Here is a 27,464-nt window from a genome sequence, read left to right on the forward strand (position 1 = left end):
TCCAGGGGCAGCTGAACTCACTCCAAAACCTGACCCACAACTTCCACCTCGCCCATCACTTCTTTGCTGCTGGCGATCAGGCTGGACTGGGAGGCCTCCTGGCTTTGCTTTGCTTTGATGCTGTCATTCCCAGAGGGCGTCTGGGTGGCAGAATCACCTTCCCACCCAAAGCACCCCAGCGCCACTGGACATGGAAACACCTCTTTAAGCAAAAGGAGACCTTTTCACCAAGGGAAGCAAAGCATCAGTGACCACCTCATCTTGAACATCTCCCTACTGCAGTCATGATCCATCCCTTCCTGGTTTCAGCCACCAGCCTGTGTGCAGCCTCAGCAGTCTCCAGGTCAGCTCTGGAGCTGGTTTGATAAAACCTGTTTTGCCAAAGCCAGCAGCTGCCTGTGCAGGTGAGGCGCCACTGCCAGTGCAGCCCTGCCTGACTCGCTCCTGGCATTTTCATAGAATCCTAAAAAGGACTGGGTTGGAAGAGACCTTAAAGCTCTCCTTGTTCCAACCCCCTGCCATGGGCAGGGACACCTTCCACACTAGACCAAGTTGATCAAAGCCACTTCCAGCCTGGCTTGAAACACTTCCAGGGATGGGGCAGCCACAGCTTCTCCAGGCAACCTGTGCTAGGGCCTCACCACCCTCACCAGGGGAGAATTTCTTCCCAGTATCCCATCTAACCCTGCCCTCTGTCAGTGGGAAGCCATTCCGCCTTGTCCTGTCACTCCATGCCCCTATCCAAAGTGCTTCTCCAGCTTTCTTGGAGCCCCTTTAGGCAGTGGAAGGGGCTTTTAAGGTGTCCCCAGAGCCTTCTCTTCTCAGGGCTGAGCACCTCCAGCTCTCCCAGCCTGTCCTCACAGGAGCATCTCTGCAGCCTCCCCTGGACTCTTTCCATCGCCTCCCCATCCTTCCCGTGCTGGGGAACCCCGGGGCTGCAGGCGGTGCCCGGCGAGATAGAGGGGGCTCAGGGCCCCCATTCCCGGCGGGATAGAGGGGGCTCAGGGCCCCCATTCCCGGCGGGACAGAGGTCTCAGGGTCCCCATTCCCGGCGGGACAGAGGGCTCAGGGTCCCCATTCCCGGCGGGATAGAGGGCTCAGGGTTCCCATTCCCGGCGGGACGGAGGGCTCAGGGTCCCCATTCCCGGCGGGATAGAGGGGGCTCAGGATCCCCATTCCCGGCGGGACAGAGGGCTCAGGATCCCCATTCCCGGCGGGACAGAGGGCTCAGGGTCCCCATTCCCGGTGGGATAGAGGGGGCTCAGGGTCCCCGTTCCCGGCGGGGTCCGCCCCGTCCCGGGCGGTGCCGGTGGCGGCCGCGCGGGGGCGCTGGCGGCGCGGTCGCTCCGCCCCGGCGGGACGGGCCGAGCCGAGTGCCCCGCGCAGCCCCGGCGGCTCCGGGCGCTGCCGCCGCCGGGGTCGCGCCGAGGCTGCCCCGCTCCGCGGTGAGTACCGGGGGTTGTCGAGGGCAGACCCTGCCCAAAGGACACCCCCTCCCCCCCCTTTTTTTTTTTTTTTTTGTTTGTTTGGTTTTTTTCGCCCCAGCATCCCCCCCTCTGTTGCGTCCCGGGACGCCCCCGCCGGCTCGGGCAGGGAGCGTTTGTTTCTCGTCCCCGCTGGCAGCGGCGCTCGGGAGGAGCGGCTGAGGCTTGTCCCGGTTGCCGTGGGAGACCCGCGCTGCCCCGCAGCCCGGAGAACCGCACCGGGAGGGCTGTGCCGGGAGCCGCAGCGCCGGAGGGTCCCTGTCCCGTGGCCGGGAGCGCGGGGAGCCTTCCCCGCATTGCCTGACCCCGGAGATTCCCTGTTCCACTGCACATCCCTCGGGATCCTTCCCCCCACTGCCTGCCCTTGGAGATCCGTGTTCCATGCACATCCCTTGGGATCCTTCCCCTCCTTGCCTGCCCCTGCGGATCCTTCTCCCCCTTGCTTGACCCTTGAGATTCTTCTTCCCATTCCATACCCTTTGGGATTCTTCTCCCCCTTGCGCACCCCTTGGGATCCTTGACCCATTCCATACTCCTTGGGTTCCTTCTCCCCACTGCACACTCCTTGGGATCCTTCTCTCCAGTACACACCCCTTAGGATCCTTCTCCTCTTTGCACACCCCTTGAGATCCTCTCCCCATTCCATGCCCCAGGGGATCCTTCTCCCCACTGCATATTCCTTGGAATCCTTCTCCCCCTTGCACACTCCTGGGGATCTCTCTCCCCATTCCATATGCCTTTGGATCCTTCTCCCCACTGCACGCCCCTTGGGATCCCGCCGCTATTCCACTCCCACCATTTCACCTGTATTTGGCTGCCTGTGACTGTCGTGGTGTCCCAGGCTGTGGCAGGGAGGTGCTGGCATGGTCTGTGTCCCCGGGAGGCTGGAGCAGTTTCATGCTGAGTTGCAACTTTAGCAGAGAAAACTCAGGGGAGTTTGCTACTTGCTCGGGAAGTGCTTATTTTCAGCTCTCTCCAGGACCAGTTAATTATCGCTGGAAAAAAAAATTATTGCTAAGATCTTATAATTAGGTAGCCTACGGAGACTCTGCAGCTCGGGAGGGAGCAGAAAGCAAATGCTCTTTGTGCAATGTTTCTTGTCTCTGTGTGTGTGAATAGAACTGCCAGGGCAGAGGGCTGGCATCTGTGCTGACACTTTACCGGAGAGCTGGTGCACGTTGGCGGCTCAAAAGACCCTGCAAAATAATTATAGGGGGACAAAAAAAAAGCGAGAATAGGAAACCTGCTGGAAGGTCTCCTGTTGTCCTCGTAGAATTGGGTCCCCAGTTGTTATGATGTTTGTGGGGCGATAGCTGCCTTTGGGACAAACCGTTCGTGTTTGTGGGACCAGGACTGCCTTCGTACCCTGTTTGAGCAGTCCCGGGGCCGTGGGGTCCAGGGTGCTACCACAGGGTGCCTGCTGCTAATAATAACATGGTAAGGAGTTTACCTGCCCTGATCCGGCTAAAGACGGCACCGGGGCTGGCATGGGCATCGTCAGCCTCCGATCTGTCCCTGGATTAGACGGATGAAACTCACACAAGGAAAGGCCGGGCTCTGAAGCGGAGACTTGATCCCGAAGGGAAGGGAGCGGGAGCTTGGGCTTGGGCTCTGCCCTGGGGATGGGATCTGCAGAAGGGCAGGATTTGGAGCCGAGGAGTGCACGTCAAAGCCGCCGCATCCAGGGTGTTCTCATTTCCTTTGCTCTCCGAGGTCTAATTTGTTCCACATTGCAGTGCCGGGGCGGCCTCTCCCTCCGCTCGCAGCATCCAGGCTGCGGATGTTGCCACCAGACCAAGGCTGCAACTCCAGTGGTTTCCATCCAAAAAAAAGAAAGGGAAAAAAAAAAAAGAAAGAGAAGGGAAAATTTTCAAATGGAGATCTGAGGAAACAGCTTTTCTGGTTGCCGTTTTGGGATGTTTGTAACCGGAATCTTACCACCCATCCATGCAGAGCTGGGTCTGCTGCACTGGGGACGAGCCCCAGGGAAATTCCAGGAGATTAAAAAGTGTTTTAATAGTGTTGCTGCTCTTCCCAAAAGGGAGTAAGATGACCTGGTAGCTACAGGTTGATTGGCTTGATAGCATCCCCACAGGGAGAAGAGCGAGAAACCTGGCTCAGGCTTTAATTGATTAAAGGCTTCAGCACCAGGAATAAATTCCTGCCATCCAGCGTGGCTATATGGAAAATAACTCCTGGCAAGTAGAGATGATTTCAGTCTCCAGTGTGAGAGGTGACTCTGGCTGTAACACAATTTTGTGAAGCATTTGAGTTATGGGAGGTGATATTCTTGTAAAAATCTGCACTTTCCAGTATTAAAAAAGTCAGTCCAGTCCAGTATTTAGAGCTGACATTAGACAGTGTCAAGAAAGCCGGTATTAAATAAACGTGATCCATTTCCAAGGCAGTTATCAGGGAGATTATCACTGCTGGGCACTGCTAGCTGGTAACGTGCACTCAGTGTTTTTATCACTAATCTGGAATAAAGGAGATAGAAATGATTTCTGTAAAAACCTGGGGCTGACCCAGAGCAGCAGAGTGTTAACACTGTCTACAAATCCGGATGGTAAACTGGGTGAGTGAAAGGCATCCCAACTGGAGCAGAGTGGAAAATGGAAATCTTTTTACACCCAAAAATAACAACTGGAGTTATATGTGCTTTTCCTGTCTCTAATCTGGACAATAAATTTTCATCAGGAGCTGCTCACGGATGCTGGGAGAGGCAGCACAGGGGCTCACCGGGGAGCTGCCTGGGGAGTGGCTGTGTCCGTCCCAATTTCAGTGCTGGAGAATTGAAAATTTTCAGGGTAACGGGAAGTTTTGCTCTGGAAAAAAATAGCAGTTTGCATTTTTGGTCAGAACCAAATTAGGGCTTGTGGCAGCCAAATCCACCCTCCATCAGAGCAGGGGAGATGCGAGATCCAAGGGGAAGGGACCAAGAAACTGCAGAAACTGTATTACAGCAAGAGAGGAGGTGGCCATCCAGTCAGTCTACTCGTAAATCAAATTAAATAGGAGCTTGACAAAAGTATCTAAATACTCTCACAGAGAAGAAAATACATGGTAACCAAAAGCTTGTTAATTGGGCAGTGAAAAGCATGGCAAGAATCAATGTCTGGCAGCCGAGGGCAGACACGTTGGAAATAAGGCATAAATATTTAACCAGCAGGAGAGATTAATCATCAGAAGCAGCGAGGAACAGCAGAGGTGGGGTCAGCATCTCTTTGCCTTTCACATCACGACCCATCACCTTGCACAGAGTTGCTCCCACAGCCCCAGCACTGGGCCAGCAAGAGGAGCTGGATCGAACCACGCTGAGGCCCTGATTAGGTGATTTAATTAGATGATGCATTTATCTTTAATCATGATGGAGCCATGGAAGAGAGTATTTGTGCCCTGATGGCTCTTTCTGAGGAACACCCAGGAAATCACTGCAGGCACTTTGCAGGTGCTTTGTTTGTCTTTCTCTCTCAATTACCAGTGGTCTTGCTCTCCCAGCTCTGTGGTGGGAGGGTGAGGGGACAGTGCTGGTTGTCTCTCCTCAGTGTCCAGCAATAAAGGGTGAGATTCAGGAAACTAAATCTTGGTGAGCATCCCGGTGTGCTCTGGCTGCTGGGGGAAGGAGCTGGTCCAGGACTTGTTGTCCTCCCAGGGGTCAGAGAGGTCACCCAGCCCGGTGTCCCTGGGGACACACGTGCTTGGGAGAGGGAAATAAACATCACAGAGGCTGTTGTTGGTCCCATCTCATCTTCTTCTCCTTTTGGATAGCATTTCTTTTCGTACAGCTGTTCTCTCCCTGGCTGTCTACAATGGGCAGTGCTGTTGGTGGGTATCACCATGGCTGGGTTTGCTCTGTCTTGACTCCCAAGGCTGAGGAGTTCCTGCTGTGGTGGGGCCTGAGCTTGGGCCTGGGCTGTTCTTCCCCACCTATGGGCTGTGGTGGGATGGACACGTGCAAACATGATGCACACTGGGAGCGTACTTGCAGAACCTCTGAGCCCTCCAAACCCACAATACTGTGAATAGCTGATGTCTGTGAGCAGCTCCAAGACCATTCCTCCTCTTGCTCTTGCAGAAACACGACGGACGCCTGCCCAGGACGATGCACAGCGAGGGGGAAAGGTTGTTTTGAGAAGGAGGATGAATGGAAGGCAAAAAGGCACGTGAGAAGGATGGCAAGGTGAGGGGAGGCTTTGCCTGGGCACTGGATGGGGGCACTGGGAAGGAGCTGCTCAGCCGCTGTGGGAGCAGGAACCTCGGAGCCTGCAGGAAAGCCCCCGGCGGTTGCAGAGTCGGTTGTGGTGATGGAAGGGCACGTGGTGGCCATGTGAATACCGAAAGCGTTTGTCACAGCTCTGCAGAGCACGTACAGACAGAGCTGCCTGCGGGACATAATTGGTTTTGGTGTGGTCAGGCATGGCTGAGAAGAGGTGAAGGGTCCCTGCTACAGATCCCGCTGGGAGGCAGTCACAGGCTTTTGGCTGATTCCTGTGTAGTCGTTTGCAGGGACAGCATCACTGAAGGCTGGAGAAAGGGGCTCTTTGAAAAGTCTGGATCATGCTCCATAGCTGCAGGCTCCCTGCAGCCAGGAGGGGGCTTGTCTGGGCTGGGGATGCCCAGGAGCACGTGTCCCACTGACCTGCAGGAAGGTGTGCCCGACACTTGATGCTCCTGCTGGCATGTCCCCAGGCAGGTGGGTCCAGCTGGAGCATCCCTGCTCCCACAGCAGCAGGACCCAGCAGGATTGCACGTACCACAGCTTTCACCCTCCTGGGAGACGCTGGTGCCCAGTGTGCCTGAGCACACGGATGTGGGAGGAGCCCATTTCATTATCGTCTTATCACATCCATTGGAGTCCTCAGGGGTGTTAAGATCGTGTGTTCTGCTGTCTTCGGGAGAAGGCTCCAATTTCTCATTTGACCAGCCTGGTGAAATCACACCAGTGTTGCTCCAAATGCTGAAAAATGGGGTAACCAGGTTGGAAACTTCTCCTGATCCAGGCTGCTTATTTTTTCCCAGTGAAACGTCTTTGCCCCTGAACTCTGTAGGAGCTGTGTTTGATAGAAAGAGCAGGAAAATAGCTGAGCTATAAATAACACGTTCAAAACCAGGCAGGGACCTGCAAGCAGTGAGGATGGTGTCTCTGTCTGTGATGTGAGCTTGGAGGAATGATTTTGCCACCAGCAGATGTTAAAAGGTTTCCTTTTGTGCTGGAGGTAGTTCAGGGTGGAGGAGATTAAATGCATGAGCTGAAACTAGTGATTTGATGACAAAGTTTTGTCTTTTGCATCTTTGATGACAAGGTCCTATAGGGACACTGGGGCACTTTTCCTTCTGGTCAATGGTAATGAGGGCTGGTGTGGCTGTGCTAACAGCCTGGGGCAGCTGTTCTTGAACCTGTCTGCCAGTGCCCTGACCTGCTCCCCAGGTCGGGTCTGCCCCAGCATTCCCAGGAGATGTCACACAGCAGACATCAAGGGATGTCCCCAGGGATGTCCCCAGCAGGAGCAGCACCTCTGGGCTCAGCTGGAGGAGGAGGAGCAGCCCTAATCTCATCCCTGCCTCAGTTTCCCCGCTTGCAAGGTGGGAGCAGGAACAGCCTTACCTGAACCCAGTGAGTTGTGGTGAAGCTCTGGAGCCAGTGCTCAGCTGGGGAGGTATAAAACACGAGACACTAAGCCCTGCTGTCCAGGCTGATTGCTGAGCCTAATTTCAGGCAGCAGTGATGTACCAGAGCTGGAGCAGCTGCCAGCTCCCCTCCCTGCCCTGCAGCACCCTGACAGTTGCTTTTGGAGCCAGCAGGTTGAGAAGAAGGACAGAACCCAGCATTTTCACAGTCCTGGTGGGGCTGGGAGGGAGGAAAGGAGTGACTTGAGGTGCAGCAGGATCACAGGATCACACAGCTGCCAGGCACATCCTTAGCCCTTGGTGCCTCAGTTTCCCCATCTGCAGCATTCAGCTGGGCCTCTGGTCCTGGGATGGGGGGGATGCACATCCTGCAGAAACCTTCCATGCACGGCTGGGAGGTGGTTTCTGGGTTAGAAGGTGACCTCTTCCATTAGCAGCAGGGACGCTCTTTTTTCCTGAATTGGATGGTGGTTTGGAGGCTTTCCAGGGCCGGCATCATTCTGCCTGATAGCGCTGAGTTTGCTGGGAGGCGAGACTGTGCCCGGGCGAGCCAGGGCTGCGGAAATCTGCTGGCACCCCTCGTCCTCCCGGCCAGGCACAGCTGGATCCTGCCAACCCCTGCATCCAGGCACTCTGAGAGCTGGGCATGGGACATTCTGGGGCTCCTCTGCGTATGCTCCAAGTGCCGGCATGTTCTAAATCCGGAGGTGAGGGCATTCCCAGTCCTTTCGGAATCAGGAATGCTCGGATTGTCTTTCCAGACCGTCCCTGCCAGCTGGTCACGGTGCAGCTGTGGGTTATCAGCTCCGTGCAAGTGCCAGGTGCTGGCGCATCCGGGATGTGATTTCAAAGCAATTCCCAGATGCTGGCAGTGACATTGGGCAGGTCCACTATCCACCTAAAGCCAGAAGAGCATCGTGGTTCCCAGTCCGTTCCTGGGGGTGGAGGAGCACTGGGAGCTGTCACATGGCCTTGGCCAGGACTCCTCTGGTCACTGCGTGCCCGGGGCTGCCCCGAGCAGCCCTGCCCCTACTAATGTGACAAGGGCAGCCTTGTCAGCAAGGCACCCCGTGCTTGAATGTCCTCACAAACCAGCAACAGCCAGGAGATTTTCCAGAGTAAGGACATTTTTAGAAAGGCTAATTAAAGCCCATTTTCACCCTGCGCCTCTCGCTGAGCAAAAGCATTTGGCGGTGACCTCAGAGTGAGTGAATTTGCACTTGAGCTTTCCGTTTCACCTCTAAAAAAATGGGATTGCTCCGTAAACTCGTTAGTGAAAGTAACTCCTGATGCATTGGATCTTGACCAGGATGGGCTCTGCCAAGTCCTGCTGGGCTCTGCTCTCCTCCCACTGCATTTCGCCTGGGTAACAGGGACCTCTTAATACACAGGCTGGAGAAATATGGGGCCACTCTAGGCTATGTTTTCAGGGACAAATCCATCCAGGGGCAACTGTGCTGGTGCCAAGGAGCCTGGCTGAGCTTCTCCACTGGTGTTTTGGGTTACACAAGAGAAATGGCCCTCCCTTGATCTGTCTCTTTCCACCTTGGAGGTGGCAGCAGCTCCTCAGTGGCCACCAGCCGGTTCCTTCTCGCTCCTCCCCGCTGCACATCTGGCCTCCAAACCGCTGACCTTCCCCTGTCTGCTCTTCCCTGCCCAGCTCTGCTTCATGACGACCTCACGCACGATGTTTTATGGGCCCTCCTCCACCATGGCTCCACCATCCAAGAACCGGCTGAAGCGCCAGAGCCGGCTCTTCTCCCAAGTCCTGTACCGGACACTGAGCTACAAGGACCGCAGCTCGGCCTCCGCCTCCCCGGCTGCCGGCGAGGACGACCCGGCCGAGCTCTCCACCCAGCTCTCGGCCCCCGGCATCCTGAAAATCTTCGGGGGCAACATCTGCGCGGGCACCAACTACAAGAGCGTGCTGGTGACGGGCAGCTCGGGCGCGCGGGAGCTGGTGAAGGAGGCGCTGGAGCGCTACGGGCTGAGCCAGCTCAGCGCCGGCCAGTACGCCCTGTGCGACGTCATCGGCAGGTTCGAGGGCCCCGAGAAGCAGTGGCAGACGGAGGGGCTGAGGGTCCTGGGGGACCACGAGAAGCCGCTGCTCATCCAGGACCTCTGGAAGCCCAGGGAGGGCTTCTCGCGGCGGCTGGAGCTGCGCAGGAGGGCGGAGGTGGAGGAGCTGGCGGCCAAGGATGTGGACACCACCACTGCAGGTCAGAGCCGGGCGTGGGTCTGGGGAGCTGCAACCGCCCCTGAACTGCCTGTGGGAGATGCACCCCCACATCGTCAGCTTTCACACGTGGTTTGGGTTCAGGGGGTGGTGCAGGTGGGAGGGGTGGCCACATTTTACCTGCAAGGCTCCTGAGTCAATCCATAGTCAGCAGTCAGTACTCCTGGATAAATCTGGTGTCAAATTTGTTTACCTCAAATATTTACCCCAGCCAGTCTGGGGGTTAATACCAAACCCCTGCTCGTGGCTGGGGAGCAGCAGGCAAGACCATCAGTGCTTCCTGCTCTTCCCATCACTGACCCAGCACCATGGCATTCCCAGCTTCTTGCCTGGCAAAGCACTGCCCTGCTCCCCTGCATCCCCATCTCCCCATGGGCATCCCCCAGGCCAGACACCCCAGGCAAATCTGCAGGAGCAATTAAGGAAAATGAAAAGCTAATGAAGAGAGAGCAATGTAGGGCAGGAGAGTCCCTGCGGCAGTGCCTGATGGAGCCCAGGGCTGGCAGGAGGAGATAAGTGCATCATTAGGAACCAGCAGGTTAATAAGTGACCCCAGCACTGAGTAATGAAGTTTTCCCCCTCCCACCCTAAGATAAAAGCCCCAGGAGGATGAGGGTAGAAAGGTTTAAAATCAGATTTTTACTTGCGTGGTGCTCTTGCTGTGCTGGACCTGCTGACAGAGGTGTCTGGACCAGTTTCTGGAGGTGTCAGCTGGGGGGTTTTGCTGAGATGGGCTCTGAGTGGTTCCTCACGACTGTAGGAAAGGGTTGTTACTGTCAGAAACAAACTGTGGATGGTGCAGGATTCCCCTGGGTGCTTGGCAAATGAGAACCAAGGTTCTCCCCTCAAAGCAGCAGAACAAATGGCCTGACCTGTCCCACGCCAGCAGGGTCACAGCTCCTCTCCCACCCATTCTAACAAAGGCTGGAAGGAGCCCAGGCACACAGCTGAAGGAATCCAGGCATGGGCATTCCAGGGGAGAGCAGAGGCAGCTGGAGCCTCTCCAGCTGCAATTTTCAATTCTGGTTTCACCTGATGGGGAGATGGGGCTCCCTCCATCCTCACATGTCCAGTTTCTGGGTCTGCTCAGGGAGGGGATGCACAGGAGTGGCCCCAGCTCATCACACGTGGGACACAGAGAGAAAGAGGCAGCTGCTGCTGGCACCTGGGCCAGGGAGGTGGATGCTCTGCTCTGCTCTTCAGCTTTTTCTCCAGGCAGGATCAGAGAGAGGTAAAGTACTTTTGGAGAGCAGTGACTCTAAAAACAGCTTCTGTTGAATAGAGGAAAGGGCAAGAGCCAAGCACCGTGGTTATAGCACACAGTCGGGAGGGCCACGTGGCAGCTCCCTGCCTGAGCCCAAGGTCACATCAACTCAGCCTCAAATACTCCCCCTCGGATGCAGAAAGCAACGTTCCCACCCGTGACCTGGATCTGGGTGGGCTGAAAGCCATGGGGAGGGTAAGGCTCCCACACAGGCAGGGGAAGCAGCAGGCTCTGGGCTGCCCAGCACAGGCAGCTTCAGCTGGCCTGGGATTGGCACCCTTTGGTGATTTCCAAAGGAGGAACAGTTCCTGATGGCATTGCGTGCTCTGGATCTGGAAATAAGCCCGTTATGCTTTCGTTATCACTTCATTTGTTTCAGCACTCCTGGGTGGGGCGGTGGAAACTCTCCGTTTTTTAACCTTTGGGCATTTTCCATAGCTGACCAAGCTCTTCCCAGACAGAAAACCTACACCCACGGCCGTTCAGGCTGCCTGCCCTGCAGACTGCACAGCCTGCATTTGTCTTACCTCTTAAAATCTCACTCCTGCAGCCCTTCCTTTTGGGGGCAACAGGGGCTCTGTCACCAGTCTCACCCTGTTCTGGTGGCACAGCCCAAAGGGATACTCTGGGGCTGGGACTGCACTTTCCCACCCACAGGCTACCAGGGATTAATGGGTGGGATGCAGCACGTGATCCAACACCCCAAAAAGACTCAAAACTTCTGGTGTAATGGGGACTGACCATGAGTGCCCTCCACCAGGGTCACCCTTCCCACCAGCCTCAAGCTGGCAGAGGTCCCCCTTGCCAAGCAGCAGCTGCCCACCCGGGGTGGTGAGGCACTGGTGTGGAAAACACAACATCTGTGCAAAAACAAAGGGACTTTAGGCTTGCAGCTCCCTGGGAGAAAAGCAGAGGCATGCTCAAAGAGGGATCCCCAGGGCAATACCTGCAGGCCTTTTTTCCCCACACAGAGCACCACTGGAGCAGCAGGACTGGGATGGCTGGGAACACTGGGGTCACACAGGTGCATTGCTGCCTGCTGAGCTGGTGGCTGGGGGAAAGGCTCCACATCCATCCGTGACCTGTTAGCAAATAGCTTAAGAGTTTTATCTGCTCAGTTACCCATTATCCTAATTAGTTTATTAGCTGCTTCCCACTGGGGAGGACGGTGCTGGCTCCTCATGCCACTAATTAAGAGCAGGTAGAGCAGCTCTGCAGCAAACGAGGCAGACCCCTCTCTCACTGCTGCCCCTGGCCCTGCTTCTTTTGGGAGTGATGAGGCAGCAGTTATGGAGAATCTGGGGAAAACACCCACAAACTGGGGGGTGCTGGGAGGGAGGTGCAGCACTTGGCATCTTGGTGGCATTCATCTTCCAAAACAGCCCCATTTTGCACCATGTCCTGGTGGCTGAGGCTTCCCTGAGAGGCTGGAGGCTGAACTGCACACACACCTCCAGAAACCTGGGAGTTAAGCCTATTATACTGAAGGATGCTCTGGCAAGTGCCTTTGAGGATCTGGCTTTGATATACCTTTGCAAGACTTCATCCTGGGAGGAATCCCTGCAGAGTCTGCAGAGCAATTACATTAGGAAGGACTAGCCTGGTCTTAGCCCCTCCTGGGTAAATTCAAAGCATTTTCTTCTTTCCTGGGGCCCACGGGGTTATTTGTTGATTTATTTCTCAGCTAGGGAAAGTGAACCTCTTCCCTAGGCTGAAGAAGAATCAGATCCCAGCCAAGATCCCAGACACCACAACCGGCAGTTTCTCCCCTGGGATGCAGGACGGGCTTAGGGGGAGCAGCTCGGTGGGGTCTGGTGGAGGCTGCCCTAGGGGTGCACGGTGCCCCTGCCTGGGGTGCCCAGCTCTCCCTGAGGGTGTGATCCAGCCCCCACTGAATGCTATGGTAGGGAGACAGAAGGAAATAGAAAAGAGGGGAAGGCTTTCTCTTGTTCTGACCTGGTGGGTTTCTGGGGTTGGTGGCTGTGAGTTGATGGTCACCATCTCCCTCTGCCGGAATTACCTTTTACCCAGTCGGAGCCGATTCAGCACAGTTGCTGAGTTGGTTCTATTAGTTTCTTCTTTATCTTGGGAGTTCTGCCAAATGGCCCTGTGGCCTGTGAATTCTGCATTCTTTGTGCCCACTATCAGTGGTACATCCTTTTTTCCCAAGCTTTGTTGACCTCCCCCTAGGTCTGAGATCGTTGAAGCGTGCCAAGCCCTAAACTTTAGCAAGGCCTAACACCCAGACAACAGTACCACCTTCATGCAGTCCGAGTTCTGGGTATCCAGGGAGGTGTATTCGGGGGACTTGGGTGGTCACTGGTGGTTGTAGATGCCCCATAACTTGGGGTGATCTTTGCTTGACCCGTGATGAGTGTATGAACTCTTGCTTCTTTTCACACAGCTTGCCACAGTGAGCATTTTTGTCCAGGTGTGTTACTTACGGCAAGTCCTTTCTGTGGCCTTAACAGTGTTTGAGAGAGACAGCTGTGCTCTTTAACTCCTTACACCCTGTTCCAATCCATGTGGATTCAGCAGCTGCTGGCTCTGCCCTGGCTGCAACTGCGCTGGGGATGCTCAGGCAGAGTTTTGGGTGGGATAACCTGCACACGCCTGGGAGGACAAAACAGTACCAAAGGATTAAAAAAACCTAACCCAGTTTTTGGAGGGACTCTGTTATGCTCAGGAAAAGAGCTGTGTTTATCTTTCCAGCGCCACTCCGGGGTTAGCAGGAGCCTGTGACGGGGGCTCTGTCAGCAGTGAAACAGCAGCTTTTTCCTACACAAAATAAATACAGAAGCTTCCTTTCCCCTCGATAAGGCACTGCTGATAGCTTGTCTCTGCAGGCAGTGGGATCCCAGCCCTGGCAGCCCCTGCTCCATCCCAGTGAGCTCCAGCAATAGCTGCTCCCCAGGATCTGGCCCCACTCGTCCCCCACTCCCACGGGTCTGGGAGCTGCATTGCCTCAGCCATCCTTCATCCCTTTGGCCCATTTCCATCCTGTGGGTTGGGAATGGTGCTCTTGTGGGGAGCCAAGGTGTCCTGCAGACACGTTTGGGGTGGCCTGTGGCATCCCCAGTGGTATGGCTCGGGCAGGCTTGTTCTACTCCCTGGATTTTGCATCCATGGGATGCAGGCGTCCCATGCCGTGCCGCTGGCTATGATGGGAATGGGAGCAGGGTTGATTGCCTTTTTAAGAAGGACACGGGCATGGGACTGCCTGGGGTGGCTTGACTGTGCCTTGCCCTAATCCCAAGGCATGTAAACAGCAGGGGCTATTTTCTCCCTCTCCCACCCCCCTCCCCATCCCCAACTCTTTGATTTTCCCAGCAAAGGAGCGCTCCATTTAAAACAAACAAACAAAAAAATGTATTTCAGAGCTGGCAGCCCATTCCTCACCAAATAAGGCAGATTAATTTTTTTTTTTTGGGTCTGAGCTTGTGAGTGTCCCTTTAAGCAGCCCTGGGCACCAGGCTCTCTGCTCTGCCATCCCCAAATCCCGGTGACTGTCCCCAGATCTCGCTGGCCCAAGCCTGCTCCCTGGTCGGCCGAGCCGTGAGTGGCTCTGGCTCTGTGCTGCACTGACACCACTGCACTGCTGCTCCTGCAAGCAGATCCTTTAGGTTTTTTTTCTCTCTCTTCGTCCTCCCTGAATGACAGTGACCTGCTCCCAGGAGGCTGCCCATCTGAGGTATGAGCGTCACCCTTCGGACACAGCAACTTCTTATTTCTCCTGCAGAGCTCAAGCCATGCTTGCAGCACTGAGGGTCCCACGGGGACCCCCCCGTGGGGCTGGGGATGCCATGTGAGGGGCTGCTTTGGCGGCTCAGCCAGGCCTGTTCATTCACTCCGGCTCCTGTTTGTCTTGCGGACAGCTCTGCTCAAATTGATGCTTCAGAGAAGTTAATTACAGCTTGCTCCTGCTGCAGCCGGGCTCCACTGCAGCTCCCATGCCTGGCTGATGCTCAGAAGGATTGGGGAGGGGGTGTCCCTGCTACTCCTGCTTGCTGCTGGCCACCGAGTACTGAAGGCCTGAAAGCAGCATCCAGGCTCTTTTTTTTTTTTTCTTTTTAGCAAAGGTTGACTGAAATGTCTTTTTAGTAGAGATTTTCTCTCCCCTCAGCCCAGCAGGGTCGCCAGGGCAAGCAGGGGATGCTATGGACTGGTTCCCCTTCCCCATCAGTGGGTTTTGGGGCCGGGGAGGGCTCGGACACCCCCTTTATGGCGGTGGCATTGGGGCAACAAAACTCTCCGCGCTGGTGTCCTAGTGTCACCTTTCGGGGAGGGCAAGGGACCATGGGACACCAGCCCGGGGTGGGTGTGCGATGCCGGGAGGGGTGGGTTTCATCTGCTCCATCCCCTCCTCGGAGCTGCAGCATCCCTCCAGCCGCGGGGTGCTGCGGCTGGGGGGGGGTCCTGGGGAGGCTGCGGGGGCTGAACGCCGCTCTGTCTCCCCCCCATCCCCGCAGGCATCAACGCCCAAGCGCGGAAGCTGCAGCGGCACCGGGCGCGGGGGGCCCGGCGGGCGGCGGCGGGGGCTGAGCGGCGCGGAGCCCCCCCGGCCCTGCGGCGCAGCCTCAGCGAGACCAGCCTGGGGACCCCGGCGAGGCGGGCCGGGACCGGGGCCGGGGCCGGGGCCGGGTCCTGGCTCCAGAGGCACTGCTCCACCCTGCCCGGCAGCCCGGCGGCGGCGCGGAGCGGCGGCAGCATGCGGTACTCCCTCTACCAGTCCCCGCACCTCCTGCTCCTGCAGGGCTACAGCCAGCAGCATGTAAGCACCGCGCCGCCTCCTGCGCACCCCCCGGCAACCCCCGGCACCCCCCGCCTCGCTTTCCTCCCACCCCCTCCCCAAAGCCCCCGGGAGCGGGGCTGCTTGCATGGCCGGAGCTGCTGGGGTCGAGGGGGGCTGGTGGTGGTGGTGGCGCGGATGAGCATCCTTTAGAAAACGGGCTTGGGACTTGCAGCCTTCTCCCCCAAGTCTGTCCCCAGCCTGTCCTCAAGCACGGGGGACACAGAGCCGGGACCTGTGACCCCCCAGCAGTGCCCCAGCGGGATGCAGGGCAACCCCCAGAGCAGCATCCCTGCCCCGGCACAAGGGAGCCCCGGTTCTGCGGGGGATGATTGAGCTGCCCCGTCCCCTGTCCCGGGTGCTTCCTTGGTGGCAAATGGAATCAGAGGCAGCAAGGCGACCGTGCTCCCCAGTGCTGGAGACACTTGGAGAACCTGAAAGGACTGGGACTGCTCTGTCGTTAATGGCTACTTTGTGCCGTTCTAAGCTTTCCATCGGGGTGACAGCGGCACTGCAGCCATCCCGTTAGTGCAGCTGGGGAAACTGAGGCACGGGGTGGTTACTGAGCTGCCTCGGGGTGTGCGGGCAGGCTGGAGGCAGGGAAGGCAGGTCTGGAAGTGGCTGCTGTGACAGGGGGCCCACCGTGTCCCCCCTGGGCAGGGGGATGCAGACCTTGCTGCAGTCCTGGGGCGAGAAGGTGGGAAGGAAAAGCAGCTGCAGGAAGGGGTGTGAGGGGGAGAGAGGTGGGGGGAGGGCTTCTTCTGCCCAAAGCAGCCCCATTTACCGCATGGCCAATGTCACTGTGCCCATTTGTTAGTGTGCCCAAAGCAGGGCTTGCTGCTGTCCTGCTTGGCAGCGAGAAGAATAAAAGTCTTTCTGCCATGCAAAGGTGCAGCATGCAGGGACAGCTGGGGACAGTGGGGGACCGCCGGAGACAGCAGGAGGCTGCAGCACCCACTGCATGGCAGGCAGGAGGGTCCCTTCTCCCCTCTCCCCGGTTCATGCCGCGTCTCCCTGCTTGGCAGGACAGCCTGGTTTACCTGCTGAACCGCGAGCAGCACACGGTGGGTCAGAGGACGCAGGCGAGCAAGCCCAGCATCAGCCTGTCAGCCCCCGACATCCTGCCCCTGCACTGCACCATCAGGAAGCTCCGACCTTCCCGGCACCGCTCGGAGGAGAAGCTGGTGCTGGAGCCCATCGCCGGCGCCAGCATCTCCGTCAACTTCGCCGAGGTGGCCCGGACGGTGGTGCTGCGCCACGGGGACCTGCTGTCCCTCGGCCTCTACTACCTGCTCCTCTACAAGGACCCCATGAAGGCGCAGCCGCTGCCGGCGCAGACCCTGCTGAGGCTGCGAGCCCTGCACCCCGCTGCCCCCGAGGGCCGCCCCGTCTGCGGGGCCTGTGGCAGCCTGCTGAGGGAGAAGGACCCTGCTGCCAAAAAGCAGGGCCCCTCGCCCGCCGGTGGCCCCAGGACGCCCCGCAGGAAGCTGCAGCTGGAGTTCGAGCCGGCGGCCGAGGACATGCTCCTGTGGCGCATCATGACCCTGATCGAACCCGGCGGGGACGACCACAAGCTGACACCCGCCTTCCTGCTCTGCCTCTGCATCCAGCACTCGGCCACCAGCTTTGAGCCGGGAGACTTCGGGCAGCTGCTGCTCAAAGTGGCCAAAATGATCCACAGGACGGTGTGGGTCAGTCAGCGGTGGGACAGGGTGTTGGTGGGGTGGGGGTGTTGCTGGACCCCCTCTCCAGGGGCTCCCCAGCGTGGCCCCTGGTGGGGGTGATGCTCGTGCCATCCCATCCCACTGGTTCTCATTTTGCTTTCCCCTTCTCTCCCTGCCCAGGAGCGGACACAGGAGCTGTCTGAAAAGCAGTCCCAGCAGTAAGTGTGACCTTCCTTGTTTTGGCACAAAATGGGAAGAATTCAACCTGATTCTACCTCCATGAGTGAGGAGAGTCAATGGCTGGTAAAACCACCCTCCCGGCCTGGTGGCAGTGATGCATGATGAATTTTCCTTCTAAACCCCATGCATTCTGCTCTCTGGCCACTTCACCATGATGCCTGCAAGGAATGTGTGGGTCTGGAAAAGCAGGCAAGCTCTGGAGGGAATAGGACCTGCAGCAGCTCTGGGGTTTTCTCTGATCCAACACCTGGCCAAGACTTTGCACTTTTGGCTTCAAGCATCCCTGAGGGACGTAGTAGGGATGGCCCTGATGGGGGGGCCTCACCCTCTTCATGCTGAGGACCCCTTGGTGGAACTGGGATGGGGCTGGCATTGCGTGTGTGCATTCTGGGACGGTGGCACGAGGTGTCCCAGTGTTGGGAGCACCACTCTGGAGCAATCACAGTGATGCAAGGAGTTGGCTTCCCAGCCATTTCCAAAATCCTGGCTCTAAACCAGCATCTGGAGAAACTGTTGGGGCTTGCTCTGAGCTCTTCTTTAGGACAAACTCCAAGGATGCTTCTCAGGCCTTTCCTATAGCAGGAAAAAGCAGTTCAGCAGTTGGGAAACTTCCCAGATGGTTTTTATTTATTTTGGTTTGTTTTTGAGCAGCCCAGGGTGGGTGAGCTGGGTTTAACCGTCCAGAGCTGGCAGGGGCAGGACATGCCTTGGGGAGAGCTGCCCTTCAGCCTCGAGTATTTACTGCAGTTCAGTTGTATTATGGGGACTCTCTCTCAAAAGGTGGTGGCAAGGTGGTCTTGGCCAGCCCAGTCCCTTCAGGGTCCTTTTTGCCATTTCACAGAGCAGGAACCACCAGAGTTTTGCTTGTGAGGGGTCTTCCTAAGGGGAGTGCTGGACTTGGGGGTGAGGGGATGCCAAGTTCTCTGACATTGCACCAGGCTGGCTGTTTTCTTCACAAAAGCCTGAGTGGGGATGCTGAGGAGCAGCAGCTGTAACACCTTCCTTGCCTCCCCAGCCAGGACCCCGCCTCCCTGTCCCGCTTCACCATCACGGACCTTCTCCCAGACCTGCAGCACATCATCTTCTGGATGGCCAACGCCATCGAGATCCTGTACTTCGTCCAGCAGAAATCACCCACCTACATCCAGAGCATGGAGGAGGAGCTGGACATCAGAGGTGAGGCTGGATGCGACACCCTGCCTGTTTTTCCGCCTGGAGAGGCTCTGTCCTGCTAATCCCCAGTGCCAGGCGGTGGTCAGTGCCCCCGAGATGCTCCGTTAACCCCCGTAATCCTCATCAGCAGGGACATCTCCGCGGTGTGGGCTGGGGAAATCTGTGGGAGGAGCCTGTGTGCTGCCCAGCTCCAGGTTGTTTTGTGTCCACAGCTGAGCAGCCCCTTTCCACCTCAGCAGCCTGTGGTTAGTGCCCTGGGGGGGGGGGTTTTCTTCCCTCCTGCTCCTGCTGCTGTGGGGGTCCCCTGGATTTGCAGGCAGCCCCTGCAGAATTGTGTTAATTCAAGCAAACGAGAAAAGAGAAAGGAAAACAAAGAAAAAAGTATTAAATCAGCCTCAGAACCTTTCTGGTTGATGCAGCAAATTAAGCTGTTCATAGGGCAGGCAGGTGCTGGAAAGACAGGGCAGCCCTGAGCTGCAGCAGTGATGGGAGCCCCAGGGGATGGCAGGTGGGTGCTCTCTGGGCACAGAGGAGCCTCTTTGCCCTGTCAGGTGATGCCATGGTGGTGGTGCAAGCCTGGAAACACCAATAATCCCCACCTTGGGAATGTGGGCACCTTGCTGCTGCAGGTTTGCTCCCCATCCTCCTCTCTGCCCCAACAGGCTCCAAGGAGTCTCTGTTCTCCTCGACCATCACAGCCAGCGAGGAGGCGATGACGGTGCTGGAGGAGGTGATCATGTACACCTTCCAGCAGTGTGTCTACTACATCTCCAAGGTACCACGTGCTCCCTCAGACAGGCAGCAGTGTCACAAGGGGCCAGCACGAGCATCCCCAGCAGCTCTCGGGCCGCACAGGCGGTTTTTTATTTTTTCAAGCTTTTACTCCTTGGCAGTTGCACCACGCTGAGGTGTTTTCCTCCGGGCTGAAGTGCCCCGATTTTTGGTCGCAGCCCAGGAAAAGTATTGAATTACTGCGGCGTGTTTCCTTGCCTGCAGTGCAGCGGCTCGAGGGAGGTGTTTGGGGAGGGCTGCTCGGCTCGGGCCAGCGCGGCATAATGGTGTGATTCAGGGCGTGATGGAAAGGGGCCCCTGCGCCGTCGCCGCTGGACCGCGAGAGCCGGGCGGCATCGGGAGCAGGAACAGAGCGGGCAGTGTGAGGCAGCAGAAAGGCTGCCCTGTGCGGGACGGCTGCCTGTCCTCTGGCGTCGGCCTGAGGGGATGCAGGGGCTGCTCCTGCAGCATTCCAGAGCGGCACCTTCTTCTCCTGCACCCTCCTCTTCCCTTAGCACGGGCAGGGGTGGGTGCTAGGCAGTGCTCCCCCATTTAAGGAATAGGGGAAGATCATCCACATTGATCCTGGCTTTTCTGACACCCTCGTGCCCGACTGATCTGGTTCACGTCGGATTTCAGATCCTTGTAGCTGAGCTGTCACGTGCCACCACCTTCAACTGCTAAAAGCAACCAACATGTTAATTTTTATAAATTTTAAACTTCTGCACGACACAGGAGCACAGGGAGGCTGAGGGTGAGCAGGAGCAGCCCCTTGTTGGGGCAGCACTGTCAGGGTTTGCTTGGCTGGCAGAGGTGAGGGGGTTGGAAACATTTGTCTCATGCAAAAACAGAAAAACCCAAGCAAAATGAGCATGCTGTGAAGTTTCTGCTCTCCCTGCAGTGTCTGTATGTGTCGCTCCCTGCCCTGCTGGAGTGCAACCCCTTCCAGAGTGAGTGCCGGGAGAGCTGGAGGGCGGCCCCGGCGCTGCCCGAGGATCTCCGCAGGGTCGTGCTCATCTACCAGGCCGTGCTGGACCTGCTCCACCAGTATGAAGTGCACCCAGAGATCACCTCCCAGATGTTTGCCTACCTCTTCTTCTTCTCCAACACCCTGCTCTTCAACCAGCTCCTGGATAAGGGTCAGTCCTCCTTGAACTGGGGAACACATTGGAGACTGACCTTGTGCCACCTTGGGGCATACAGGAAGGAAGGGGCTGGAGATGGGCAAGTCTCAGCAGTTACAGGAAGGCCAAGCACAGACCCAGCTGCTGGTTCCGAGGTCCCCATTCCCAGGAGAGCCTAAACCCCATCCTCAGCCCCTGCCAGAGCCCTGCCCTTTTCAGCTGAGCAGAGGAGGCTGGGGGCATTTTGGAGGGGCAGCTCATTAATAAACTACTGCAGCCTGAGGTGCTAATTAGCCCTCATTAACACAGCTGCCCCGTTGTCAGTGCCAGGCAAGGTCCAGGTGCCACCAGGAATCATAGCTATGGGATGCTGGGGACATTAACCTGGGGCAGGGGCTGGGGGGCTGAGGGGCTGTTCCCTGATGTGTATTGATGGATGTTTTGCCTCCCCAGGCTCTTCCCTCGGCTGCTTCCACTGGTCTCAGGGGGTGAAGCTGCGGGCCAGCGTGCGGCTGCTCCTGGACTGGCTGCGCGGCGCCGGCTTCGAGCAGCTCGCCCAGCAGTTCTTCGCCAAACTCGCCAGCGTGGCCAACCTGCTGGCCATGCCCGGCTCCCAGCTGGTGCAGGTGAGGGATGCCCAGCCCATGGCTCCTGGCACTGGGATAGGCACGGGCAGGAGAGACCCCACTCGGCATCTGGGGGGGTCCTTACGCTGATGTGTCCCTTTTGCAACCTGCCTCCAGCTGCCCTTTCCCAGCGTGGTGGGTCATGGGGCATGGAGGGGATGCTCAGGCTCATTCCACATTCCCTGACCTTTCCCTCCTGTGCCCTTCCTGAGTCCCTGCTCCTGGCAGGAAGCAGCTCCTCACCCCTGATGTTCCCCCCTCGCTCTGTCTCCTCACTCAGATGACGTGGCCGTCCCTGCGAGCCGAGTTCCCGGCGCTGAGCCCTGCACAGCTCCACCGAGTGCTGAGCCAGTGCCAGGCAGTGATGGACACGGGCTGCGTCGCAGCATGGCAGCCCAGTGAGGAGGAGAGCCCAGCCACCTTCCAGCCCGGTGAGCCCCTGGCTTTGCTCTCAGTGCTGCTCCTGTCATCGAGCTCGGGTCACCCACAGGCTCCCTCCAAGGCTTTTATGTACAAACCAAACAGGCAATTCCCTTCCCCTCCCTGGCTCTCCTGTAGTAACTGCAGCTACTGGGAATAGCCATGGCTCCGTGATTCAGATATTGCAAAGGATTCAAAGTACACTCAGATGGGCATGAGGCTTCTTCTGCGGTCCCAAGTGAGGGATGCTGCTGGCTTGCAGCTCACTGTGTCCCTGATCCCATCTGGGAGACTGCACACGGCCGAGAGCTGGGAGGCAGGAGCAGAGTGCAGCCTGGGCCAGTGCTAGCCTTCCTCCCTCTGCCTTTTAGATGAGATGCTGGAGTCCTTTGACAACCACCCACCCATCATTCTGCCCAGTGGGGGCTTCAAAGTGGACCTGGAGGTGGAGACGTTGGACGACAACATCTACCGGCACCTTCTTTACATCCGCCACTTCCTCTGGAGCCTGCAGAGCAAGAGCCCCCACACTGGCGAGGGGCCCGGCTCAGCACCCACAAAGGTAGCCTGCACCCCACAGAGGGACTGTTCCTCTCCTGGGTGGGCAGGAGGGTCTTGGGTCCCTCTGGAGACCCCTCCAAGCCCAGTGCCAAGGGTTTGCTGCCCTCGCCCGCAGCCTAGAGCTGTGGCAGTGCCCTCCTGGAGAGCTGCTGGAAGGATTAGTGCTGCTAATCCCCCAGCCTGGGGGGCACGGGAAGGTGAGCTGGAAGAACAGGCTCTTCCCAGCAATCCCATTAGGGGAGAGGAGGGAGGAAAGGATGATGTCTGCAGGCAGTGCTCCCCTTCTCCCTCTGTGTTCCTTGTCCTCTCTGTGCTGCACCCTGCCCGTCCCCAGCAGCCAGGCTTGCACAAAAGCAGTAATTAGCTAATGCCTGTAAAGCACAGGGAGGGTTATACGTGCTGTGGGTGCCAAACTTAACTGCCTTTTGTGTCCAGCTCCGTGGGGAGGATGTCCCTCCACCAGGTCCCCTTCTCCTCTCCTCTCCTGTCTCCATCCACTGCACCACCACAGGCACCACTACCTCCTCTCCTTATCCTGGAGCCCTTGGGCCACAGGAGGATCTGTGCTCCCACTGGTGTCCCCCTCCAGTGGGATTCTCCAGCAGAGACATGACCAGGAGTCCCTTCCTGGCTGCCTGTAAACATCCCCAGCCTGGCCCTGGCCACAGAACTGGGGAGTGGGAGCTGTGCTGGGAAGCCAGGACAAGCCCTGGCAGTTGTCCAAATTGCCCAGGCTTTGGCTGGAGCTGACAGCCGTCCTGCCTGGGAAGCAACAGGGTGGTGGGGTGCAGGTAGGGAGTGAAAAGCACATGCAAGGGGTCCCACAGAGCGTTTTCCTCCTTAAGAAAGAGGCATGCAAGACGCCAGAGGTCCTGGAGGTGAGCGAGAGCCCAGCTGCTGCCCTGGGGAGCACCACTGCCCAGGAGGACTATTGCTCCCCGGGGGGCTGCGCTGAGCCTGAGCCGGAGGGGAGCCCCCAGCCCTGCCTGGCCACCAACGGCTGCCCCTGTGAGCACCACGGCGAGCCACAGATCCAGGAGAAGCTCAAGCAGCTGCAGCTGGGCAGGAGTCCAGCCCCCAAGGCTGGCACGGCACCCACAGACTCCTCCTGCCTGCTGACACCGCCCACAACCCCCCTGAACTTCGACTCCGGGAGCCCGGAGTCCCCCCAGGGCACGGGCAAGGGGCTGCAGGACCCCCGGAGGAACGGGATGAACGGCACCAAGGGCAGCACCCCCGAAGGTACGGAACGCTGGCGCTGCCCAGGGGTGGTGAGGATGGGTGTGGGCGGTGCCAGGGCCCTAAGCTGGTCTCTCCACTGCCAGGGTGTTCACCGACCCCCTACGACTACCCCACGCCGGAGTCTTCCAGCCGCAGCTCTGCCACCGACGACTTCTGCTACGTCTTTGTGGTGGAGCTGGAGAGGGGACCCATCGGGCTGGGCATGGGGCTGATTGATGGCGTGGTGAGTCCTTGGCAACTGTGCAACAGGGCTGATGCTCCTCACGCAGCTGGAGTGGGTTTATACTCCCAGAAAAGCCGGCAAAGAAGCCAATGACTTCCCACGGGGACTAGGCCGCTTCTCCTGGGGAAAACGAGGCACAGAGGGATCTCTCAGAGGATCTCTCTACTCCTACGTCTCTGAGCTGTGCATGCAAAGTCCATCGCAGCTGTCCTGCAGCTGGAGAGCAAACAGGCTCAGCTCTTTTGTGGCAGGAAAATGACTCAGCTGAGGTGTTTCCTCCACCCTTCAGCGGTGGCAAGGGAAGTGGAGGGGAGCAGGGGTGCCAGAATAGCTCTGCCGTTGCATAAGGTGGCGTTGGAATCTGCCTTAGTGGGGTGGGTCATCTTTCTAAATGGCCTTTCAGGGCAGTGCTGTTAGTCAGTAGGAAACAGAGCATCACTGAGCCCTGGGACAGCTGTGAGCACCGGGCTCCCATCCCAGCACAGCCACAGGTTAACGATGCTTTACTCTTAATTAAATGGGACAAGAACAGATTGCCCCCATCTCTCCTTTCTGTGTATAAATTGATATAAAACTGAAGGATCGTATTTCCTTCCCATTAGCACCATCCCCAGCACCCACCCATCACGTTCCCAGACTTTTCAGGGTCCCACTTGGCTGTGAGCCCTGGGGGAGAGTCACCTCGCCTGGGGAGCTCAGCCCTTTGGGGCCACAAACCTTTCGTGTCCCTTTGTTGCTCACTGCCTGTCCCTGCCAACAGCACACCCCCCTGTGCTCCCCGGGGATCTACATCCGCACCCTGATCGAGGACAGCCCCGCGGCCGCCGACGGCCGGCTCTCCATCGGGGACCGCATCCTGGCTGTCAACGGCACCAGCCTCATCGGGGCAGACTACCAGAGGTGAGTCACACCTTGCCAAAGGGGCTGGGATGGACTCAGCACTGCTCAGGTCCAGGTTTCCAGCTGTTTTGCTCAAAGAGCCCCCAGTGCTGCGGTCCTGGCCCACAAACCAGAGGATGCTGCAGTACGAGCAAGCTGCAGAGAGAGGAGTGACCTGTGCAGGACACCGGGAAGGGGGGGAGGCAAGTTTGGGGGGTTTGGAAGAGGGATGGGTCCAGCCCCATCCTATCCCAGGCTTCCACTTGAAGGTGGTGGGATGGGGCAGCTCAGAGGCAGAGTCCAGGTGGCCACGGGACAGCGCAGCTTTGGGTTTGTTTGCTGTTGCCATGGCTGCACTAACCAGGAGGTCAGGCCCTCCAGAAAGCTACAGACAGAAGAGCAACAGACTGCTTGTAACCCTGAGCAGGCACAGGGCAAAGGGGGGGTGTTCTGTGAGTGTCCTGGGGCTTTGCCAGCCCGTGGGAACCAGAATTCACCTCTCTCCTTGTTGCTGCTCTCTGCAGTGCTGTGGACCTCATCCGCTCCGGAGGGAAGAAGCTGCGGTTTCTGGTTGCCAAGTCGGACACGGAAATAGCCAAAAAAATCAGTTCCAGCTCCTCTGTCTCCTAGTCCTTGTGGTACCAGGATCCTTCTGCAGCAGCCTGTGGGTGCAGCTCTGGTTAAGGCTCACCCTGGGGGAGCCTGGAGCGAGGGAGAGCAAAGGGGAGGACCAGGACTCCACAACTGCCCTTAATTTGCTTTTGGACACTTTGTCCCTGCGCTGCAGCAGATGAAAGGACATGCAAGGATGGTGCACGCTTCTCCCACTGCACTGGCTGGGATCATCATTCCTGATCCATTGCCCAGCCTCACCTTATACCTGGTGTTGTCCTTCTCAGAAGCTTTCCCGGTCCTTTGTCCCCTCTGGCAGGGGGCAGGAAGAGGATGCTCCCCGCCTTGGGGACTGTAGGCAGGCTCCTCTGTTCCTCTAGGCTGGAGCCCTGTGTGGTATTTCACGCTGGCAGGCAGAAGGCTTGAAACACCTTTGGATTTTGAAGATGAATCTGTGGGGTAGGCCTGGGCTTCACTGTGGCAGTGGCCACCTGAGGTGCTGGCACATCAGGCTGGAGACAGTGCGCCCAGCTCTGGGGATGGTGAAGGCAGCACAAGCACCCAGGAGCGGGATTCCATGCAGGATGCATTGCAAGGAGTTAAGTTCCCTGGTGCCATACTCAGGTGCCTTTCTGCTGCTGGGCTGCTTCGGGATGGGAAGCAGCTACAGCAAAGGGCTGACACCACCAGCAGTTCCTGTGAGTCCCAGGGAGAGCCCCCTAAAGAAAAGGACTCCCTTGCTCTGCAGCAGATTTACTGCCCGGCTCTGGCACCACAATCCTGGCAGAAGGCCCCCAGGACTGATCCAGCAGCATGGGGCATCCACAGCAGAATTTCTCCTCACAGAGGGTTTGTGCCACCAGGAACTCGAGAGACCCTGGCAGCGCATGGGGCCACACCCCAGGTGTGGCTGACACCAGCCCAGGCAGACAAATGACACCTTGGCACCGTGTCCTGGTCCTCTCCCTCCAGCTTTGCCAGGCCATTGCAAGGCCACCCCATTTCCTGCCCAGCTTGGAGCATCTCACCAGTGCGTGCTGCTGACACGCTGATGGCTGAGGACAGACAGCAGAGGCTCCCTTGGGATGGACAGTCTGGAGTGTCCCAGGAACTGCTCTGCTACCTGCTGCCAACCACGGTGTCAGAGGCGAGGAACCAGCTCCACCGTGTGGCTGTCCAGCCCCTGGCACACCCAGCCTCCTGCCTGCCGAGTCCTCCTCTGCTTTTAGCAACATTAACGGGATAAACCCGACCTGATTTCCACATATAGACGGATACTGAGACCTAGTTTAGTCGAACCCTATTAAAAACAGCCTGCAGCAAAGCCCTCCATCACACTCTGCACGGCCTAGGCTCTGGCAGCAAATCAGACACTCACATGGCACCTCACAACAATGCTGCTCGAGGATTGTGATGCTAAAAAAGGGTTGGCCTTAATGACACCTCACTGCTGTAGTTTTGGTTCCTGTGCTTAAGTCTCGCACGTCGCGGGAGGAGAGAGATGTCAAAACAATCCACGCAAGGGAAACACTCCACTACTGGATTTCAACACAGCTTGGCCTGTCCTTTCTCGGCAATATGGACCAAGCACCTTCACCAAGACATTAGTGCCTTGCTTCTCTGCTAGGCCACGCTCACATCCCCTGGGTGGGGTGCTGCCCCAGCGGGGACTGGGAGCAGTGCGTCCCTCCTGTCGCTGCCTCAGCTGTACCAGGCAGGCGAGCAAAGGCTCCGGGCCCCACGAGGCTCCTGGTGATTCACTCCACTTTGACTCGAGTAGGTATGTTGGCCCGTCATCCCCCACAGAACTTGAAACGGGCTGCCTAGGGCCCTTGGAAAAACTGCATGCACTCCTTACTCCCCTCTGCCTGGAAGCCAGGGCTTGGGGGAGGCTTGGTTTGCACTACAGTGCTGGGGCTGCATCCTGGCAAGTTCCAGCAGTACCAGCTCAAGCCTCTGCTCCCAACTGAGCACTCCTGGAGCTGGAAAACAGCCCCAGAGCTGTATGTTGCTCACAGTGCAGTCAGGTATTGAAACAGACTGTAAATAAACCCCTGCTATTTACTAGTGTGCATGAGGCCTGGCTCCTCCTGGGAGGAGCCTTGGGATGGATTTACTTCCCTGTCTGTTAATACTGTACAGCTCAAACGTGTATAAACCTCTGGTGCAGATACAGAACACAGCATGGCGCCTGTCTGACACGGGGCTGGTGTATGTTAAGAAATGCTCTTTGTCAACAATAAACTGGATCAATAAATCTCTCTAAGCTCTGCTCTGGCAGCTGTCTCTTGGATCTCAGTGTGCTCACTGATGATAAGACAGAAGAGTGGTGATGGCTCACAGCAGATTAACAGTCCTTCCACCACCTCACAGAGGCTCGGCTGATCTGCTGCAAGAAGAGGCAATAAAAGTGCAGAGCCAGGTGTAGTGAGAGCAAAGGGGAGGGAAACAAGGCAGAGGAAGGGAGGGAAGAAGTACAACTCCAAAGGGGCACAGTGTGCTGGCAGGGTGTTAATGCATTCATTCAC

General features: G+C 57.6%; 1 protein-coding gene across 3 annotated transcripts; it reads left to right on the plus strand.

The window, feature by feature from the left end:
* The first annotated feature begins 1,363 nt into the window (after positions 1-1,363).
* On the plus strand, positions 1,364-27,208 carry RADIL (Rap associating with DIL domain). 3 transcript variants are annotated; one of them, XM_050317372.1, is made up of 16 exons: positions 1,364-1,445; positions 5,560-5,664; positions 8,773-9,331; positions 15,082-15,383; positions 16,427-17,092; positions 17,246-17,283; positions 18,321-18,481; positions 19,141-19,253; positions 20,151-20,388; positions 20,827-20,999; positions 21,280-21,430; positions 21,791-21,981; positions 22,808-23,222; positions 23,306-23,445; positions 24,206-24,345; positions 24,849-27,208. In XM_050317372.1, the coding sequence occupies exons 2-16, from the start codon at positions 5,629-5,631 to the stop codon at positions 24,952-24,954; spliced, it is 3,429 nt and encodes a 1,142-aa protein (XP_050173329.1). In that variant the 5' UTR covers positions 1,364-1,445; positions 5,560-5,628; the 3' UTR covers positions 24,955-27,208. The 3 variants fall into 3 exon arrangements, with proteins under 3 accessions (XP_050173329.1, XP_050173331.1, XP_050173330.1); XM_050317374.1 differs by having other exon boundaries at positions 22,826-23,222; XM_050317373.1 differs by having other exon boundaries at positions 16,427-17,086.
* Positions 27,209-27,464: the final 256 nt, after the last annotated feature.

The sequence above is a fragment of the Myiozetetes cayanensis genome, unplaced genomic scaffold (assembly GCF_022539395.1).
Source record: "Myiozetetes cayanensis isolate MyiCay16 unplaced genomic scaffold, myiCay2020 scf20-37, whole genome shotgun sequence".
NCBI lineage: Eukaryota > Metazoa > Chordata > Aves > Passeriformes > Tyrannidae > Myiozetetes > Myiozetetes cayanensis.

Coding starts and splice junctions, on each gene's coding strand:
- RADIL (XM_050317372.1), top strand. CDS start 5,629: ATGGAAGGCAAAAAGGCACGTGAGAAGGATGGCAAG. Junction 21,000..21,279: donor CCGGCTCCCAGCTGGTGCAG/GTGAGGGATGCC, acceptor CTCCTCACTCAG/ATGACGTGGCCGTCCCTGCG. Junction 21,982..22,807: donor CCGGCTCAGCACCCACAAAG/GTAGCCTGCACC, acceptor GGGGTCCCACAG/AGCGTTTTCCTCCTTAAGAA.